Consider the following 19,833-nt stretch of genomic DNA (forward strand, 5'->3'; position numbering starts at 1 on the left):
GCGATTCATTTTTATATACAAGAGATTATGCATAATAGTTTTTGAATTATCTTGCAAATTGTCGAAAAAATACGACCGTAGCACGGAACCCTCGGTGCGCGAGACTTACTCGCACATGGTCGGTTTTTTTTTCTTTCAAACGTTTGTCCTGGTTTATAGGCATTTTGTATGGTCCATTGCTTCTTCCGTCAATAACCGTGGTTTTCCTGTCGCGTTCCAGATGGTTCAGTCAAGGCACCAACCCGTACACGAAGCAGGAGGACTGGCTCTACAACGGCGGCTACTGGGACCGCAACTACCAACATCTAAAAGACGTCGATATATTTTAATGCTTCCATATAGGTCTGTGTATTTGACGCGTTTTACGACGCGTAGGGCGCGTTTCCACTCATGTGGAGCGGAGCGGAGTCGTGAATGGTCGTTCCGAATCTCAGAGGGAGTCTGAAATAACAGCAACAGATCGTATGACATCGAATGAGTCAAGTATCGATTTTATGAAACTATCACTACCCATATTATAAATGCGAAAGTGTGTTTGTTTGTTGGTTTGTTGCATGGACTACAGAAACTAAAGGTTTGTTGGATTATTGGTTTGTTGGTTTGTCCTTCAATCACGTCGCAACAGAGCAACAGATCGACGTGGTTTTTTGCATGGGTATAGTTTAAGACCAGGAGAGTGACATAGGCTACTTTTTATCCCGTAAAATCAAAGAGTTCCAACGGGATTTTCAAAAACCTAAATCAACGCGTACGAAGTCGCGGACATCAGCTAGTCTTCAATAAATTTGTTTCGTAAAATCAAATTATTGGAAGATGATGTGACAAAAGCAAAACTAACACGTCATCTAACAATAAACTGATTGTTCTATTGATCACTCCGCACTGCTCCGCTTCTGTGGAAACGAACCCTTATATTATCAGCCTGAAAAAACAATGCGCGCGGCGGAAACTGCACAGTAGATAGGCACACAAAACGCGCGTGTACTCGTGAACGATTTGTGATACAAGGAGTTGTAAGAAACACATCAACTGTAGCGCGTGGTAGGCATGTGATAGGGATCCGTGGCATACGTAATATTTAATGAAAAGAATTCGTTTGCTATCGCGTCTTGTTTGCCTCAGCCTTTATTATTATTAGTTAAATTCATAAATTAATAAAATAAAAATTATTAATTAAATTTTATTATAATTAGCCCCAAACTTGGCAAAAAAATCGGAAAAAATATATAATTTGTGATTTATGGAAAAAGGGGAATGCCCAAGTAACCAAGTTTAAATAAATTAGTAACAAATTACTTAACCATATTTTTAAAATAACAGTTATCTGAACGTTTGAATTTTATGTAAGTAGGTACTTACTTAATGATAATGTTTTTTTTAGAAAAATACTTAATTAATTTATTAATTAAACGCCAAATATTTATTTACTAATCTACTAACTAAGTTGCTTAGCAACAGACGTACGGTCCAACCGTTAATTTATTGTATTACTTATCATAAGAATTTTAAGTTAAGAAATATATCTAGATTTAATATAGTACGTTCCTAACTGTAAGAAAGCGATACTTTTATTTAAAAGTTAATTATATCTTATTATGTAATTAAAAAAATAAGAATATTTATTATATTTATTTTCATACAAAGCTCTAGCAGAAGATTATGGTAAATGCACAAACTAAAACAAAGTAAAGAATTACGAATTTTCAAAAACATAATTACTTAGTTACCTCCGTAAGTTATAAAATTTTATGAAAAAAATACCATTTGATTATATTATACAAGGTTATTCTTTAAATAAAATAAAGACCTTTGAAGTTTTATCTGAAAATTGATATTAAACTTAAGGACATGTCCAAATCTTTAACGCCAACAACACAGTAAGTTACATGATAAATTACCTACCTTTTGACTTGGGATTATTTTAAATATAGGGCGAGTGCAGTGCGCTAAAAAAATTAAAATTTGTTTACTTATTGAAAGGTACTTTGAGTTACTAAGTACTTACCGACTATTAAGTTAAATCTAAATTAAATTAAAGTAGGTTGAATCGACTTTACTACTTATTTTTGTTGTTAGTTTAAAAAATAACCCTGTATAAAATATGTAGAATTTTAACTTAAACTTAAAATTTTATATTAAAAATACCATTCAATTACCTACTGCACAACACTTTTAGTGAAAATACGACATTATTATTATTATGAGAATTAAGATATATTCATATATTTATAGCTGGCTAGACCTAAATGTACAGACTAGTTTTTAAAATATTAATTGTCTTCTAGTCCAAAATTGTTGAATTAGCAGATTTTTTATCTAATGCCGTTTTTACACCAATAAAAATCTGCGTCGAGTGTTAAATAGTTTGGTCGCAAATTCGGTTCTATAACTCTCCCTTGGGGTATAAAAATATAAATTATGATGCCGACAAAACCGACAGCAAGTTTTTTTGGTCGTGGACGCGTCTTTATAGGTATTTAATTTTGTTGCGTATTTTTATTTTATACATATCGTAGCTGAAATCAATTAGGTAGGTACTTATTACTTTATTAATTCATCATTGTTGTGAGCCACCAGTGCTCACTGAGGGAAACGCACGGTAAATTTCAAGCTGGTTTAAATAAAAATAAATATTAATAGGCAGGTATATCATATTATTTAATTTGCAAGAATAAAACTATACAATTTAGTCAACTTTATATTATTAACATTACAAATTGTTTTCGTCGTTCATTATAATATTTATTTATTTGTTAACAAATTTTATTTAAATAAGTACCTACACTTATTTTTCACATAAGTGTAGGTACTCTGCGTTTTCTAAGTTACTTTGTTCTCACTTCTCACATTCTAAAGGCTCTGATTAAAATTTCTTTCAGAGATATAAGTTGTCCCTGTACATTTCCTTAATTTTTAGGGTTCCGTACCTCAAAAGAGAAAACGGAACCCTTATAGGATCACTTTGTTGTCTGTCTGTCTGTCTGTCTGTCAAGAAAACTACAGGGTACTTCCCGTTGACCGAGAATCATGAAATTTGGTAGATAGGTAGATCTTATAGCTGACATTTGGGGAAAATTCTGAAAACCGTGAATTTAGGGTTAGATCACACGAAAAAAATTAAATTGTGGTCATGAACTAATAATTAGTATTTTCGATTTTCCAAGTAAGATAACTATATCAAGTGGGGTATCATATGAAAGGTATTCACCTGTGCATTCTAAAACAGGTTTTTATTTATTTTTATGTATCATAGTTTTTGAATTATCCGGCAAAATGTCGAAAAAATAAGACTGTAGTACTGAACCCTCATTGCGCGAGCCTGACTCGCACTTGGCCGGTTTTTTTATGTTTATGGTACAAAATAAATACTTTTAAATTATTTTATCCAGTATTTTCGTTTCTAGATGAAATTTTAGCGTATAGGTACAATTTTTTAGTTTGTGCGAGATGGAAATAAGTAGTAGTTAACTTCAATGGGTTAGATTGCTTTAACTCCAACTACCTACTTATGAATTGAAGTTTACTTTAATATAACTTTTTATCGTGTACCCTCCAGCGGGTGTTGGTGGCGTGTGTACGTATTATATTGTAGGTACAGAGCTATTTTCGCATTATTAAAATAGAGGTGTTCCCACAAACCGCGGCATCCTCGCGAAGATTTGCTTTGTCTTGCCGGATAAGGGTGCGTTTCCATTGAGGTGGAGACGTATTCAATATACCTACCAATTAGGTTCTATGACATGATAATTTTATCTCGTTATGTCTTTTTAACCTAATTTGATAATTGACCTAATAATCATACGTCTTCGCTCAGCTCAGCTCCTTTTCATTGAAAACGCACCCTGACCTAAGCCCAATTGTTGCACCGTTATGTACGCGCCTCAAACGAGGCAAACACGCATTTCTCGCGCGTCAGTTGCCTCGCTTAGTGTGAACACAGCTTAATGTCGAATATCAAAAGAATGGAGTTCGAAATATTAGAGGTGAATGTGACATAGAAAAATCGTTGAAGTGTTTGCATGGAAAACGCTGTCTTTAGGGCTTGTGAATATTATTGTAATTAAAATTATCCCTTGAAATGTATACCCGAAATAAATAGGACGCCAAATAGTTGTTCTAGTTGTATTTACGTTTATCACCTACTGTTTGCATTGCGATACCTTCGCACCGTATAACCGACAAAAACCTCGATCAGAACTTCCTAATACGGTGCGTGATATTGCGGACGGATGCGGACCAGCCCGCACCGACGCACCGTAGGAAGAGACCGTGATACAGCGCAGACACGTCGTCGTCGTCGTCGTCTGAGCATTGTGTGCGATGCGTGGCTGTCCGTGGTCACGCGTGATAATCCGCACAATCATGCACCGTGGGAATCAGGCATAACAATCTTTGATTGACAGGTCCTTACACGGCGCAGTCGGTAGGATAGGTATAAACCTGTAGCTACACTCTCAAAAGGAAACTGTTGCGCGATTGCGGTAGAATGACAGCTACAATGTCACGATCGCAATCACCTTTGATTTGTTGATTCTCGCTCACTATTGGCCACAATGCATTGTTGCAACAAGAATAGCATAAATACAGCTAATCATAACAATTGAGATTGTAATAATGATTGATGCAGGTTATACGAAATCGCCCTTACTGATTTCCAGTCTGATTCCGAGCAGGCAATAACTACGATTGCGATTGTAATAAAGTGATAATCACAATTCACCACTGTCATGACGTGCGCTGTGCAAATATGCGAGTTCAAATAAAATAACAATTTTATTCAATCATTTATTTTTACTTTCCTTTCACTTCACTACCCTTATATAAATAATATCACTTAATTCTTTATTAATGCATAACAAAAAAAAAAAAAATTACTAGAAGCTCAGGTCACTTTTAATTTAGGTCATAGGTATTATCAAAAATATTAATCAAAAAGATAACGTTCCATTTCTGCACAAAAAATGACATCATAAAGTCTATGTATAGGTACTCTATCCACGGAAACAAGTTAGTACGGAAAACATAGGTCCGTTTGTGATTGTTTGGTCACTCAAAATGGTTAACGCCCTGACTTTTTCGTCTTTGCCTTCGTATGGGAATATGTGACCGAGAGATCTCTAATGAACTTCTTTCCGTAGATTTAGTATAGTCATTTGAATTTCTAATTATTTCATAAAAACCTTTTTCTGACTTGCTACAGTTTAGAACTAAAGTACCTATCAAGTTGAAGTTTATATATTTGCGTACAGTCGACTTCAGTTAAAATGCTGTTACTCCATGGTTAAAACTAAAACCCTATTTAACCGACTTCAAAAAAAAGGAGGAGGTTCTCAATTCGTCGGAATCCTTTTTAAACCATAATTTTAGAATTTAAATGTTTAAAAGTTCGGCACGGTAGTGGCACATAATGAATAATGAATAAGGAAATACGATCCTGAGTTGGTACGAATAACCATTTCCTTATATGAAAATTATACGTAGTCATCAAAACTCAATGTCAGCGAGTGTGAGATAAAATTAAATAAAAATATAGGAATGCATTTTAAAATATTTTGTTCTTGAAAAAAAAATGCGTTATATGTAATTGACTTCCACCTCAAAATGACCTACAAATGGCACTTTAAACAGAACAAAGGCACTTATTATTGCGGAGAAGTATACATAATTATCTATATTACAGTCAGTATAAAAAATACAGGCACAAGATAAATGTATACAAAAATAACCAAAACTGGTAACCGTTGTTGATATTGCAATATAATATGTTATGCGGCAGACACATTACTGGTTTGTGGTGTGTTGCAACATAATCGGGCGGGACGATTAGCTTAGGGTGCTGCACCACTGGAGCGAAATGGGGTGGAGCAGAGAAAAGAGCAGGCCAATCAGATTATTGATAGATGACATGTGTAATGTTGATGATACTCACACTCAAAAGATTTTTCTCTTCTCACTTTACTTCACTTTAATTACAATTAATAGCTAAAGTTCATTTATCGAAACAGAATTAAAATAAAACCCAGAGAAACAGACAAGATCGTACTCGAAAATTTACGCAGGGAAAGAGAATGTAGACAAATGTCATGCGTGATGCAACTGTCAAAAGCGCTAGGTATGGACAAGGTGTATAATATATGTCTATGGCGTGTTTGGATACTCATTACATTTGTTACTTGTTTACGTCACTTCTGTACAATCTTATTAGTCTGCCAAACACGTATCCGCTCCACTCCGATTGAGTGGACATCCACCCTGATGAAGTTTTTTATTTCAACGCCTCAAGCTAACGACAGATTAAGTTGCTGTTTACAAAATAAGCCACAATACTTGTTTAAAAAATTACTATTTTAAATCATTTATCACAAATATAGACTTATCTGATATTTTCTTAAACCTTTGTTACATAATAAATATTACAATATTATCAACGGTTATTTTTCTCTATCACCCTTATTTATTTATCAAGCTTATTTAAATCTACCTACTTACCAAATAATTACCTAGGTATCTAATTATTTAACCCTAATCCTAGGTAGGTACATGTCTTAAAAAAATCGTTAACGTTCTAGTATTTACAATTTTCGAGATCCTAACATTTCTCTAATATTTAAGGAATTTAGAGAAATATTAGACTAAATATTTTATTAATGTTGAATTTCAAAGTTTAAAAAAAAGACAATAATATTTACCAAATATAAAGAAGAAAAGATAATGTTGTACATCAAAATGATTTTCTAGTTTTAGCTATTAGATCACAGTTGATAAAATAAACAAAAATAAAATAAAAATATCAATGGGACTGATTCTCTTGTACACAATCTCTAAACTAAACTAAAATGACACGTCTAAATCTATTGCTATCCCGGTCATAATGTTGCTTTTGGAAAAGGATAGCACTAGATTTAGACCTGTTAATTTAGTTTAGTTTAGAGATTGTGTACAAGAGAAACGGCCCCACTGTTTGATTTACATTGTTAAAGTTCTTTAAAATATAGTAGGTATTTCCAATTTTTTTCCTCTTATCTGTATATTACTATCTAAAACACAGACGCCATCAATAATATAGAAAAAGTCTAACTAATTGTACTACAATTTCCTGTTTTATTGATGTTGACTGTACCATCATGGTGTAGCAATCATACAGTGCGGAATCGCAACCAGCGGAAGGTAAGACTAAACAAACACCGTTATAGAAGCCGGAGCAGGAGTAGGCTTTGGCGAAGGCAAGCCGAGATTTCTATAAAACTTTTTTTTTTAAATTGAGATATGCTTGCGTTTAGACAATCATGCCTGAGAAACAGAGGAATGATAGGGTCTAGGTTAGGTCGCGCTTGCCAAGAAGATGCCGATTCGCTCTTGCCTTGAAGGTATTCGAGTTATCTATACTTGGCAGGAAATTCAGGCGCCGGACGGGCATTCCACACATTAGCGGTTCGTATAAGAAACGTTACGAAAAATTGTTCGTTTTGCAAAATTACATAAATCATGATCCGCGACCCCAAAAGAACCAGACAGAGCACCCCCCGCTGAGTCTTGCAACGACCTTTGCGTGTATAGTCCGTACAAAATGACTTCTCACGTGCCATTTTAACTCTTTGGGTCAAAAGTACGGCTCACCTAAGGACTTAAATCTTAAATCGTACTTTTGACATGACTATTGACACAAAGGTAAAATGATGCGTAAGACGTCGTGATTTATTCAAATTCCTACGTTTGTGTCAGAACCATTGACTTATAATATATTACTTTGTATGGATAGGGCTTTTGAACAAACAAAATGGTACTGGCTCAGTGGTGCTTTAGCACCAATGCAACCTCAGTGACGTCTGGATTTCAAACGGGTCGTTCATTAGTATCTAAGAGGTGGCGCTGATTTAATTATTTGGTACCAAAACCGTGAAAAATTTTGTTGGCTTGACCATAATATCTTGTCATTTATGTCGATGGTCAGAACTGTATGATTGCTAAATTGTGTCCCATGAACATACTTGGTCCCTGGTATTTTGGTAAGGCATATCAGTCAGGCAAATCGTGGTATAACATGTAACCTCGGTGAGAAAAACGACGTTACTGCGCCTCCAGGCCCGAGTCTAGGAAGTCTTTGATGTGAAGAGGAACTGATCGCGGGAACACTCGGAACATCTGGAAAAGAGTCGATATAGGTATTATTTAGGTATAAAACATTTTGTGTAGTGCTAAAAAATAAATATTATATAAGTCCCGGAAAATGCTAATGCGCGTGGCCGCCATTTTAGTGACGTCAGCACTAGACTGAAGTTTCGAGCTGATGGTATATTTTTATTTCGGCTGACGTCAAAATGACGTCATTTCGATGTTAATGAGACATGGTTCCAGCGCAATAGCAAATTACGGGACTAATAACAGTCGCCGTAAACAAAAATAACTAGGGTTCAGTACTATCGTACAAGATATTTTTACATTTTTATGTGCAACACTGCAAGATAATGACAACAACGCTATCTATACTTATATGTGATTTTGATAAAGTAATTTTATTTTTAAAACGAAAAATTTCATGAACACATTTTAATTTTATTTTTTGTGATATTATAACTACAAATTCATGGTTTTCGGACTTCCTCCTTTTACTTGTGCTATAAAACCTACCTACCTGCCAAATTTCATGATTATAGGTCAACGGGAAGTACCCTATAGATTTTCTTGACAGACCCGACGGACAGACAGACAGACAACAAAGTGATCCTATAAGGGTTCCGTTTTTCCACTTTTTCCTTTTGAGGTACGGAACAGCCGGAATAACCAGCTCTTAGTTTTAAGATGTGATGTGTGGCACAGTTTTGTAAATAAACGTCTTTTCTTCTTTCTTTCTTCTTTCTAAAAAGGGTGTGACTCGTTGGGAACCAAACGCACCATCTCTGCAACTTGTTACCTGGTTGATGTAGTAAAGGGAGCTGGGTATGGTAATCTCGTGGTACTCGCGGCGCACGGCGTCCACGATGTGCTCCACCGCCTCCTGAGGAGACAGGATCTTCATCAGCGAGGGGAACTTGATCTTGGGGTTCTTGCACAGCCCGGTGTCCACGATGTACGGGCAGATACACGTTAGCTTGATCTGGAACAAATTATTTAGATAAGTCCAAGAGAACTGTTGCGGCGTGTTTTTACGCGTTTCGTTTCACGCCGCAAAACACACATTCGTTCGTTTCGTGTGGGGGCACGCGATGCGTTGCGGCACCGCACCGCAAAGATTTCACCGTATCAGCGGGCACACGAGCGGTGCGGCGCTGTTGTTATGTCGCAGCGGCACCGTAGCAGCGTTGGGCAGTTCGTTAACTGTCCAACGCTGTATTGTAACAGCTGAGCGGTGCCGCTCCGACGTCGCAACGCATTCACCCCTCCCCGCCTCGTCTCGGTGGTTGCAAGTCCGGTGCGGCGCCGGAGCGCATCGTGTGACATGCCACAGATATTTCTATGTAAGACGACGCAGCGACACCACTCCGGCGCCGCACCGCCGCCGCAACGCATCGTGTGCCCCCACTCTGACACGAGCGTGGGCTAAGCCGATTGGTCCACGTCATGACCTTATCATCTTGATCAACCCATCATCAGCTCACTACAGAGCACGGGTCTCCTCTCAGAGTGAGAAGGGTTTTGCGCCATAGTCTACTACGCTGGCCATGTACGGATTGGTAGACTTCACACACCTTTGAGAACATTATGGAGAACTCTCAAGCATACAGGTTTCCTCCGGCTGTTTTCCTTCACCGTTAAAACGCACATAACTCCGTAAAGTTAGAGGTGAGTGCCCGATCGAACCCCCGGCCATTAATAAATTCCGCATAAAGACCGCAGCAGTCGTTGAAATTTTATAAAATGCTTTTACTCCCTGGTGAAAGGTGATAAACTGTAAAATGATGGTAAAATGTAGCTTAAATTAATTGCTGTGCTTTTAGTCTACCAATAAACACTGACCCCACTGAAATTCCTAGGATCTTCCCTCAACTCCTCATGCACGGCTTCCATCATCCCTCGCACGGCGAACTTGGTGCCACAGTACGGGACCAGGTTGCGGAGGCCGATCACACCGGCCATGGACGACATTGCCACTATGTGCCCGTGGTTCCTTTCCATCATCGCAGGAAGGAAGGCTTGCAGCATCTGTAGAAAAAGAGATACAAGTTTTAGTTCAGTAATGTAATACACTACACATAAAAGCAGCAAAAGAACTAAGTATCTTATCCTAATCATTAAAAAATAACTAATCGTTTTTGCAAAACCCAACCCTTGTCCTTTTGTACCATGAATATTAAAATACTGACATGAACATAATTCCTGCAAGAAAAACTAAATCGCATATCCAAATAAAATCTTGGAAAGGAAATGGCTTAAAGGAAATAGCCTACTGGTAACGTATCCACACTGATCTTCACGTTGAATTCTGCGTACCTCTTTCCGTTTCTTGACCGCCATTTAAATATATGATATTTAAGAAAATAAATTTGGCCCAAAATGTGTACCAGATGAGCTCAAAGGCGACGGGTATTTTCTTCTAGCTGGTATTGAGCAAGAGCTTGCAAGGTCTGGAAATCTTCACGCCAACCTCCTTGCGTATCCTATCCCCTATCCTGATGACAGCTTAGAAAGAAAACTTAAAGAATCTCACCCAAAGATGTGCAAGGCAGTTGACTTCAAAGGCGACGCGTATTTCCTTCTCGCTGGTCTGTAGCAAGGGCTTGCAGGGCATGACTCCAGCGTTGTTGATCAAGATTGTCACCTCGCCAACCTCCTTGCGAATCTTCTCCGCCATTTCGTTGATAGCTTCTCGACTTGTAACGTCACATCTGTGAACAAATTTCTTAACCTCATTTTTTGTTCAATAACAATTTTACCTTTAGTTCAATGATCTGTTTGCCCGAAACAACCTTTAGAATATAATTCGTAAAAAAAAAATTTAAATGTTTTTTATTGACAGACAGACAACAAAGTGATCCTATAAGGGTTATTTTTTCCTTTTGAGGTACGGAACTCTAAAAAGAAATATTATTTAACTTACATATAGCTGTGCGCCTTCCCCTTGCCCTCCTTGATGATGTCGACAGTCTCCTGGTTGCCGGCCACGTTAATGTCCACGCAGACCATGATGCTGCCGAGTTTGGCGAACCGCAACGCCATTTCCCGTCCCATACCGTGACCGGCGCCTGTGATCTGAAAATCAAAATATTCCATTTACAAAACATGCAAACTCAAAGTTTATATAGATGCAACGCAACGCTTTGGCCTGTTGTATTAATGTCAGTCGCTAGCTTAAGTCCTAGCTTTTGCACTAGCTTACTAGCCTAGAAATGAAGCTAGTTCTGTATACACGAAGACAGACCTACTAGCTTGCTAGATTCCTAACACTAGCTTGCTATCCTAGCTTTAAAAACTAGCCTCGTGTATGTATTTTTATCTCACGAAGCGACGCGCGCTTTACTTGTGGTAACCAAGTGTACAATACAAGGTACGCATGTCTGTGTGTGTCACACAAAAAAACATATAAAATTCATACTTACAAATTACATCTATCGATAATAATACTTTACGAGTAAAACGACGTTTTTGACGCAATATTAGTCTAGGTATGTTATCTGTATATACATAAAAAATCTAAAAACTAAACAGGTAAATAAAATAATGCGTAAAATAATGAACCAACCTCACTATCAACGACTTTTCGACGTTTCTACTTTACATACTGACGTTACTTCACACGCCGCGCTCACGCACACATTCACAGCGTGTTTGTACACTTGGTTACCACAAGTAAAGCGCGCGTCGCTTCGTGAGATAAAAATGCTGCGGAACAAAAGGCACGGTTGCTTTTTATACTTACCTACTATTCCATGAATAATGAATATGCGGCATCTACGTATTCCAAGTTCAGTTCAGTTTATTTGAATAATAATATGTTGTGGCTAGATAAATTAAAATTAGCAAACGCACATTTTTGTCATTGAAATTAAGTATGCCTTTAGACTTAGAATATTCATCTTCCTTGTTCCTGAGTTTGGGTACTCAAGATTAACAAGCCTACTTAATAAATTATTTATGAAGTAGATCCCTTATTAGGTAGGTAGGTATATTATTATGCAAAGAGATAAACAACAAGTCTAACTAAAAATCATGGCCATCCCGAATATTATATTGAGGCACAGATTGAGGTCACTAATGAGTACGTGTCGCATAATTCAGATAAAAGCAACCTAAACGTAGTTTGCAAGTAATTATAGTAGGCGGCAGAAAGTAACTACATCGGCCTTTAAAATAACATTTTGGCTTTGTAGAGCGTATATAAAATATAAAATATAAAATATAAAATATAAATAAATGTTGGTACATACAAGCACAATTTCTCCCTTGACGCTCTTGGGTTCGGGGGGCACGAAGAACTTGTAGATGCAGTGGAACCAGGTCGCGTACATCTTGACGATGAGCACCAGCACCTCCACGGTCATCATCACCCCATGGTAGATCTTCATGCCGATGCCTTGCTCGTCAGTCCTGGAAAAAAAACATTATTTTAAACTTAAACAAATTCATATAAAAAAAAACTAGTGAATTAGTAATTAATAAACTACAAGTTTAATAAATCAACAGTTTTTACTTTTGCATGTCCCCGGCTGAGTTTTAGCACTAAGGTTTAGTTAAGTTTTGTATGCTTCTGCGCAGTTGGCTTGTGTTTTTAGGGTTACGGAACCCTTAAAAGATCACTTTGTTGTCTGTCTGTCAAGAAACCTACATACACAAGTGTGGTTACATAACACAAAAAAAATTTAATTGTGGTCATGAACTAATAATTAGTATTTTCAACTTTCGAAATAACTATATCAAGTGGGGTATCATTATGAAAAGGCTTCACCTGCGCATTCTAAAACAGATTTATTTTTATTTTTATGCATCATAGTTTTTGAATTATCGTGCAAAATGCAAAATACGACTGTAGTACGAAACCCTCGTTGCGCGAGCCTGACTCGCACTTGGCCGGTTTATTTTGAGTAGGTTGGTACTGCGGTGAGACATAGCTTAGCTGAAGTGGCAATGCGCAGGGCACATAGTTTGAAATGCGATAGACGTTGGGGTCCCAAAGTGCTATAATGGTGACCTCGCAGTATTACCTACAATACGTTTGATGCCAAATCAGTAGATTGACAGACGACGTATCAAAGGAGTCTCAGGCACCCGCTAGAATCAGGCGACGCAAGACCGTAGCGTGTGGAAGTTGATATCAAGAGATTTATGTCCAGCAATGGACGTCTATCGGTTAACGATGATGATACTGTGGTAAGTAGTTTATTACACAATATGTACCTATATGTATAACTCGTAGATAGGAAAACTAGCAGGTAGATAATACCTGTAGATATGAAAAATGAATGATAGAACATGAAATGTAATAATACGGTCGTTTGGAAACAGGCTTCGCACAATAACTGGTTGATTCATGGCAATTTACTGCTATTACATGAGGCAGCGGCGCCAGCGCCTTGATTGACGGATAACACGAGGATAGCGAAACTACTAGTTCTAAGGTCTTCTAGCTAACCATTTGCAAATAAAACGTGTTATTCAACCAGCATCACTCTACGTAATTTAATAGATGATGCCCGTGACTTAATCCACGTGGATTTAGTTTAGTTTTGAAGTCTTTAATTTTACTGAGACAAAAAGCAGCCTTCCTTGCCCGGTATGCAAGGCATCGTAAAAATCGGTTAAGTGGATGAGCAAGCTAGCAGTATTAACAACACACATTTTCGCATTTACAATATTAGTAAATTATAATATGCATTAATAGTTTTCAATAATATTCAAGAAAAATTTGTTTTCAATAAATATGTCCGAAGATTACTGTATTATGTAAACACCTATAGTGTGCGAAGGTCAAGATGGCAGACTTCACACACCTTTGAGAATATTAGGGTGAACTCTAAGGCATGCAGGTTTCCTCACGATGTTTTCCTTTACCGTTAAAGCAAGTGATAATAAACATAGGTAACTCAGAAAAGTTAGAGTGCGTGCCCGGGATCGAACATCCACCCTCCCGAATAGGAACTTCTGATTGAGGCATTTTGATTTTAAGTGGAGGAAGCGCCGGGATAACCAAATCTTAGGAATAACATGTGATGTGTGGCACAATTTTTAAAATAAACGTTTTTACTTTCTTCTCCTTTCCTTCTGAATAGGAGGCGGGCACTAGGCTATTACGTCTAGATCTGATATAGTACTACTATTAACAGCTACGTGTTAAATCAGCATCAACAGGTAGTAGGTATGTAATTGCTCCCGCGAGTAGGTTTGCGATTTCCTGCCGGTAACGCATCAGCGACCTGCGTGCGATCAAGGTCGCAAGGTTTCGCCTCACGTGTATTGATTCAGCTAAATATATTATAATAATGTGTAAATACCATTTAAACTATAATCATCATCGAGTGCCTTCGAAACGAAGTTTGGCGGTCATAATACAACCAGCTTTTCTATCTAAAACTGCCTCTTTTTAACCGACTTCGAAAAAGGAGGTAGTTTTCAATTCGGCCCAAGGTCCAACAAAACGTTTGTTTTTGTTGTTACTTTAATGTAGGTGTAGTAGGTATACACCGACTTTTTCAAGGTTCCTGGACTGATTTGCAAATATTTATTTAATTAATAAAATCATACCGAGCATAGACTTTGTTATTGAATTCCAAGTCCCAACTCTTAAATTCTGATGCTGCAAAGTACTGAACTTCTAAGCCATGTAGAGTCGCAAAGTTTTGCTGGTGTAATGATTTTTTAGGTACCAAGCAATGACTACATACCTACACCAAAAAACTTAAAATAAAAAAACCGACTTACAAGCCCGACAAGTAATTTTTTTTATTTTTTTTGGAATTCGGTTTTTTTTAAATATTTTTATCTTTGGGTAACTAGGCCCTGTCCACCCCCTTATATCGTTCAACCATATTGCTTGACAGGCTCAGTCCCACTTTTTATTATTATATTACTTTTTAAATAATAACAGAAATATTTCTTATAAGTGATTTTTACTGACGGAACCCTGGACATTTACATAGGCTACTTTTTATCCCAGAAAATCAAAGAGATTTTTGAAAACCTAATTCGTATCCACGCGGATAAAGTTGCGGGTCTTTGATGATGATGATGATGTGACTGTGGGATGATCTAGTGAAACTAATGAAATCGTAAAAATTTGATAGGTATACTATAAACTTTAACGAGCACTTAAAAGTTACACTTAGTTTATTTTTACACTGATTGCAAAATAAATAAACATTCATAGAGTGACTAGCTTATGCTCGCGACTTCATCCGCGTGGACTACACAAATTTAAAACCCCTATTTCACCCCCTCAGGGGTAGAATTTTCAAAAACCCTTTCTTAGCGGATACCTACGTCATAATAGCTATCTGCATGCCAAATTTCAGCCCGATCAGTCCAGTAATGAAATGAAATGAAATGAAAAATGAAATTTGAGCTGTGCGTTGATAGATCAGTCAGTCTCAGTCAGTCACCTTTTGCTTTTATATATTTAGATTTAAAGATTTATTATTCTTCCTGCCGATTGCTTCCTTGCATGGATCGCCAGTATGTGGCATGTGGAGTCCACTGAAACCATCCCAATCGTCATATCTGCGAATGGGTTGATCCCAGTCAGCCTCGCTCACCATCTGAGGCGACTGGGGTTCCCCGTTCCGTGGCAGTTCGCTCGCAGCCAGGATGCAAAAAGCGGTCTTGTTGGACTCGGCTAGGATAGTCCGTCGATTTCTCAACCTGTCGTCCCTGATTCCCGGCCGTTTGGTCTCCCGTACCGGAGTGTAATCCTTCGCCCGGTACAAATATGTATTTATACCGGGTTATATTTATGTAGGTTTATTTATTTTTATGTATGTAAGTATATCATATTTCTTTTGGCTTTTATATGTATATATTTTGTACACGGGCGTGAGAATAAAAAATATAGTAATAATAAAAGTAATAACGTTCTTTATTTCAAGCAAAATGTACCTACCCATATTATTACAGAAGTCAATAAAAATTATAAAAGATTTTTATTTCATATAAAATAAAAATTAAATAAAAATAAATACAACATGCTTAGGTATTATTAACGTTTTACAGCTTTGAGTTTTGATAGTTGATATCATTTATGTTTTTTATGGTTACATTTTTTTTTACTAAAGTAGGTACCTAATCTTTTTATCATGCTTGGTTATTAAAGTTTAATAGCTTGTTGACTTGGTTTTTTGTTATTTGACTGTTTGGCTTTAGATATCCTATCGGTTAACTACCTACCTATTCTGTTTTCCGAAGATTATATTTTTTATGAGATAGAAAATAATCAAGGGCGTAGAAAAAATTTTACCGGACAAGGTGACATTTCTATTTAATCTCTTTATCATGCCTACTTAGTTATTAAAGTTTTATAACTTGTTCATAACCATTGTTTCCACTTTTGATATTATTATCCTATCAATTGACCTGTGAAGCTGTGGTAGCCTAGTGGTTAGGACGTCCGCCTTCCAATCGGAGGTCGGGGGTTCGATCCCGGGCACGCACCTCTAACTTTTCGGAGTTATGTGCGTTTTTAAGTAATTAAAATATCACTTGCTATAACGGTGAAGGAAAACATCGTGAGGAAACCTGCATGCCTGAGATTTCTCCATAATGTTCTCAAAGGAGTGTGAAGTCTGCCAATCCGCACTTGGCCAGCGTGGTAGACTATAGTGGCCAAAACCCTTCTCACTGTGATAGGAGACCCGTGCTCTGTAGTGAGCCGGCGATGGGTTGATCATGATGATGACGATGATGATGATGATGATCAATTGACCGCGGCCCTGCAAAATTTTTGTGATTCTTGCGAACTTAAATGAATCAATAAGTCCCATTTGGGTTTTTAAACTAAATTTTTCATGAAATGGAAACATTAGAAAAAAGTTTCGAAAATTGCTCTTAATGTCTTTTTGAGTTTTAGTCGGAAACGGAAATTAATTTTTTCATAGATTTTATTTACTATGTGGATAATTATTATTATTATAGCTAGCAGTTTATTTTTAAAATGCTATACGTAATTTGATTTTTGAAACTGATGCGGCTAATATTGTTTTATTGCAATAAAACATTATTAAGTATTGTTTTATTGTTATATTGTTTTATTGTAATATTGTTTTATTTCTTCTCGGTGCACTATACAGTGAATAGGTAGGTACTTAAATCAATCTGAATTGAAAATCGAGGTTTCTGAACCGATTTGCAAAATATTTTTTTCCGTAGATTCAATCAATCAATCAATCAGCCTGTTTGCGTCCACTGCTGGACATAGGCCTTCCCTAGAGCGCGCCACCACACACGATCCTCCGCCTTCCTCATCCACCCACTTCCCGCTACCTTCTTAAGGTCGTCAGTCCAGCGGGTTGGAGGTCGTCCCACACTGCGCTTGCCGATACGCGGTCTCCACTTCAGAAAACGTCTGCCCCAGCGGCCATCGGTTCTGCGGCAGACGTGGCCTGCCCACTCCCACTTCAGGTGGCTAATTCGTTGAGCTATGTCAGTCACTTTGGTTCTTCGACGGATTTCCTAGTTGCGGATTTTGTTCCTCAGAGAGACACCCAACATAGCTCGCTCCATAGTACGCTTCCGTAGATTATTTGATAGTAAATAGTCACAAAACGAGTGTGCGATGGAAAAGTTTATTCAACTATCCGTTCGTGGAATTATTTAGCGGTTGTTTTTAATTGCATAAGTGAGATATTTCACCGCGGCCGGTCGTTTGGTATCGTAAGCGGGTCAATGTTAAGGTGAGCGCAATACGTGGGGCAACCACCGTGTGTGCGCAACTTTTAGGTACTATTTGACCCGCCCAGGCTTCGCACGGGTGGGTTACCAATTTCAGAGACGAAATATTTTATGAATGCGTTTCATTACAATTTACAACTCTATTAAAATTATGCTCCTGAAAAAAGCATATTACACAATAATTGAAGATTATCTAAATGATAAAAGAGCGTGGATTTGACCTGCAGCTCGTTCCAGCAACGCACAGGACTGCAAATACTTTTTATAAGAATATTGTATGTAGGTATATCAAATATTTGAAAAGAGCAACCGCCGACTTTTTTGCTGGTTCTTCTCGGTAGGAAAGGCATTCCGAACCAGTGGTAGATGCATCCGACGATTTGAAAGTACTTGTGAAAGCTTACTTGAATAAAAAATATTTATTATTAGATATTATTAACATAATTATTGTTATTTATTATTATTACAATACATTCTAAGTACGTACCTATATTTTTTTTCAATAAAAATGAAGAAGAACCAGTAAGAAACTCGGCGGTTGTTCTTTTCTAAGATTCTGAAGATTCCTTAAAGCCGATTAGAAAAAGCATTGACTTTGAGTAGGTTCCTGAATTCAATTAGTTCTGTCTACTGATTTTTTCTGATCTATTGATAACTACACTAGCGGCACGCTATGATGGCCGGTTTGACACATTACAATAGTGATGTGGAATGTCAATTTATTCTCGAACAAAAAACAATTAAGTTTTGTTTTTGTACCTGATTAAATAGGTTTAATAAAACAAAAATGTATATGTTTATTTAATTTATTTGAACGAACTGAATATTTGAACGAAAATGAATATACATACTTTATATGCACACAAGAAACATATGAATACAAAAGATACCGAAAAAGGTGCCACAAAAGGCCATAATTAATCAGATTCGTCCATACTACTATTTTCACTGTCGTCACTGCTATCATCACATACATTAATAATTATATGTTCGTTTTCTATAATATTATCTATTTTCACATCTCTTTCATAATCTTCCCTTATTAATTTAACAGTTCTATTCACAACCTTTTCCCAGTCTCCTTTAGTCACATGTTCACAAGCTTCTTCTAATAATTTTAGCATTTTTTTTGTGGTAAATGGGGGTTCTGTATTGTGTCTTGCAGCATATCCCTTAATTTGAGCCCACACCAACTCAATCGCATTATACTCACAATGGTAAGGCGGTAACCGTATAACTCTGTGCCCATGTTCTAATGCTATTTCGTCAATGACGTATCGGATCTTGGTTGGTTTGTTTTCTTTTAAAAGACGTACTAATTCCGCTTTTAACATATTCATGTTTGCATCTACGCCATTTTTACGAAGCCATGCGACGATATCAGCTTTCTTTTGGGATTGGGCAGGTGGCTTGTCAATTTGCATCGAGTGGTATGGGGCGTTGTCCATAATTATAATAGATGGTTCAGGGAGGCTACACAACATTGAGGTAAACCATTCAGTAAACTTTTCTCCATTCATGTCTTCATGATAGTCTCCAGTGGTTTTTGACGCAAAAGCCATGAGAGAACCTTCGACAAACCCGTTGATGGTTCCGGCGTGACAAATTATAAGTCGCGATCCTTTTCCTACAGGAACTTTGGAAGTAGATGCTGCTGTGTCATCGTTCCAAGAACGGCCTACAGTATGGTTAGCATTAAGCCATGTTTCATCCAAGAACACAACATTTTGCCAATTTTTGATTTCTTTCACTTGCCGTAAAAAAGTATACCTTGCCATCGCTATATCAAATCTTTCCATCAATATTTTGCGTTTGTTACATTTTTTGTATCGAAATCCAATGGTCTTCAAAATCTTCGTTAAAGAACTTTCCCCACCGAAGAATAATCCAGCTTCCTTCAGTGAATGCACCAACTTTTTTCTTGTTGGATACTCCTTCTGTAAATAGTAGCCGTAAACATGTCTTCGGATAGCATCGGCATCAAAGCTATCGATGCCTACGACTGGTTTTGCTCGTTTTCTCTTT

The 19,833-nt window shown here is 37.1% G+C and overlaps 2 protein-coding genes across 10 annotated transcripts in view; one reads left to right on the plus strand and one right to left on the minus strand.

Annotated features, from left to right (window-relative positions):
- Positions 1–4,110, plus strand: part of LOC117989149 (oxysterol-binding protein-related protein 1) — a 43,292-nt gene extending 39,182 nt beyond the window's left edge. For all 8 annotated transcript variants that reach the window (XM_069505210.1, XM_069505214.1, XM_069505216.1 and 5 more), the window contains one exon: positions 221–4,110. In XM_069505210.1, coding sequence (XP_069361311.1) covers positions 221–329 — 109 coding nt within the window. In that variant the 3' untranslated portion in view covers positions 330–4,110. The remainder of the gene's footprint in view (positions 1–220) is intronic.
- A 667-nt stretch (positions 4,111–4,777) lies between these two features.
- The window catches only part of LOC117989448 (17-beta-hydroxysteroid dehydrogenase 13-like), a 33,388-nt gene continuing 18,332 nt past the window's right edge, over positions 4,778–19,833 (minus strand). For both annotated transcript variants that reach the window (XM_034976815.2, XM_034976831.2), the window contains 6 exons: positions 12,363–12,522; positions 11,036–11,187; positions 10,646–10,823; positions 9,955–10,140; positions 8,912–9,094; positions 4,778–8,142 (listed from right to left, as the gene is read on the minus strand). In XM_034976815.2, coding sequence (XP_034832706.1) covers positions 8,068–8,142; positions 8,912–9,094; positions 9,955–10,140; positions 10,646–10,823; positions 11,036–11,187; positions 12,363–12,522 — 934 coding nt within the window. In that variant the 3' untranslated portion in view covers positions 4,778–8,067. The remainder of the gene's footprint in view (positions 8,143–8,911; positions 9,095–9,954; positions 10,141–10,645; positions 10,824–11,035; positions 11,188–12,362; positions 12,523–19,833) is intronic.

Source organism: Maniola hyperantus, chromosome 2, assembly GCF_902806685.2.
Source record: "Maniola hyperantus chromosome 2, iAphHyp1.2, whole genome shotgun sequence".
NCBI lineage: Eukaryota > Metazoa > Arthropoda > Insecta > Lepidoptera > Nymphalidae > Maniola > Maniola hyperantus.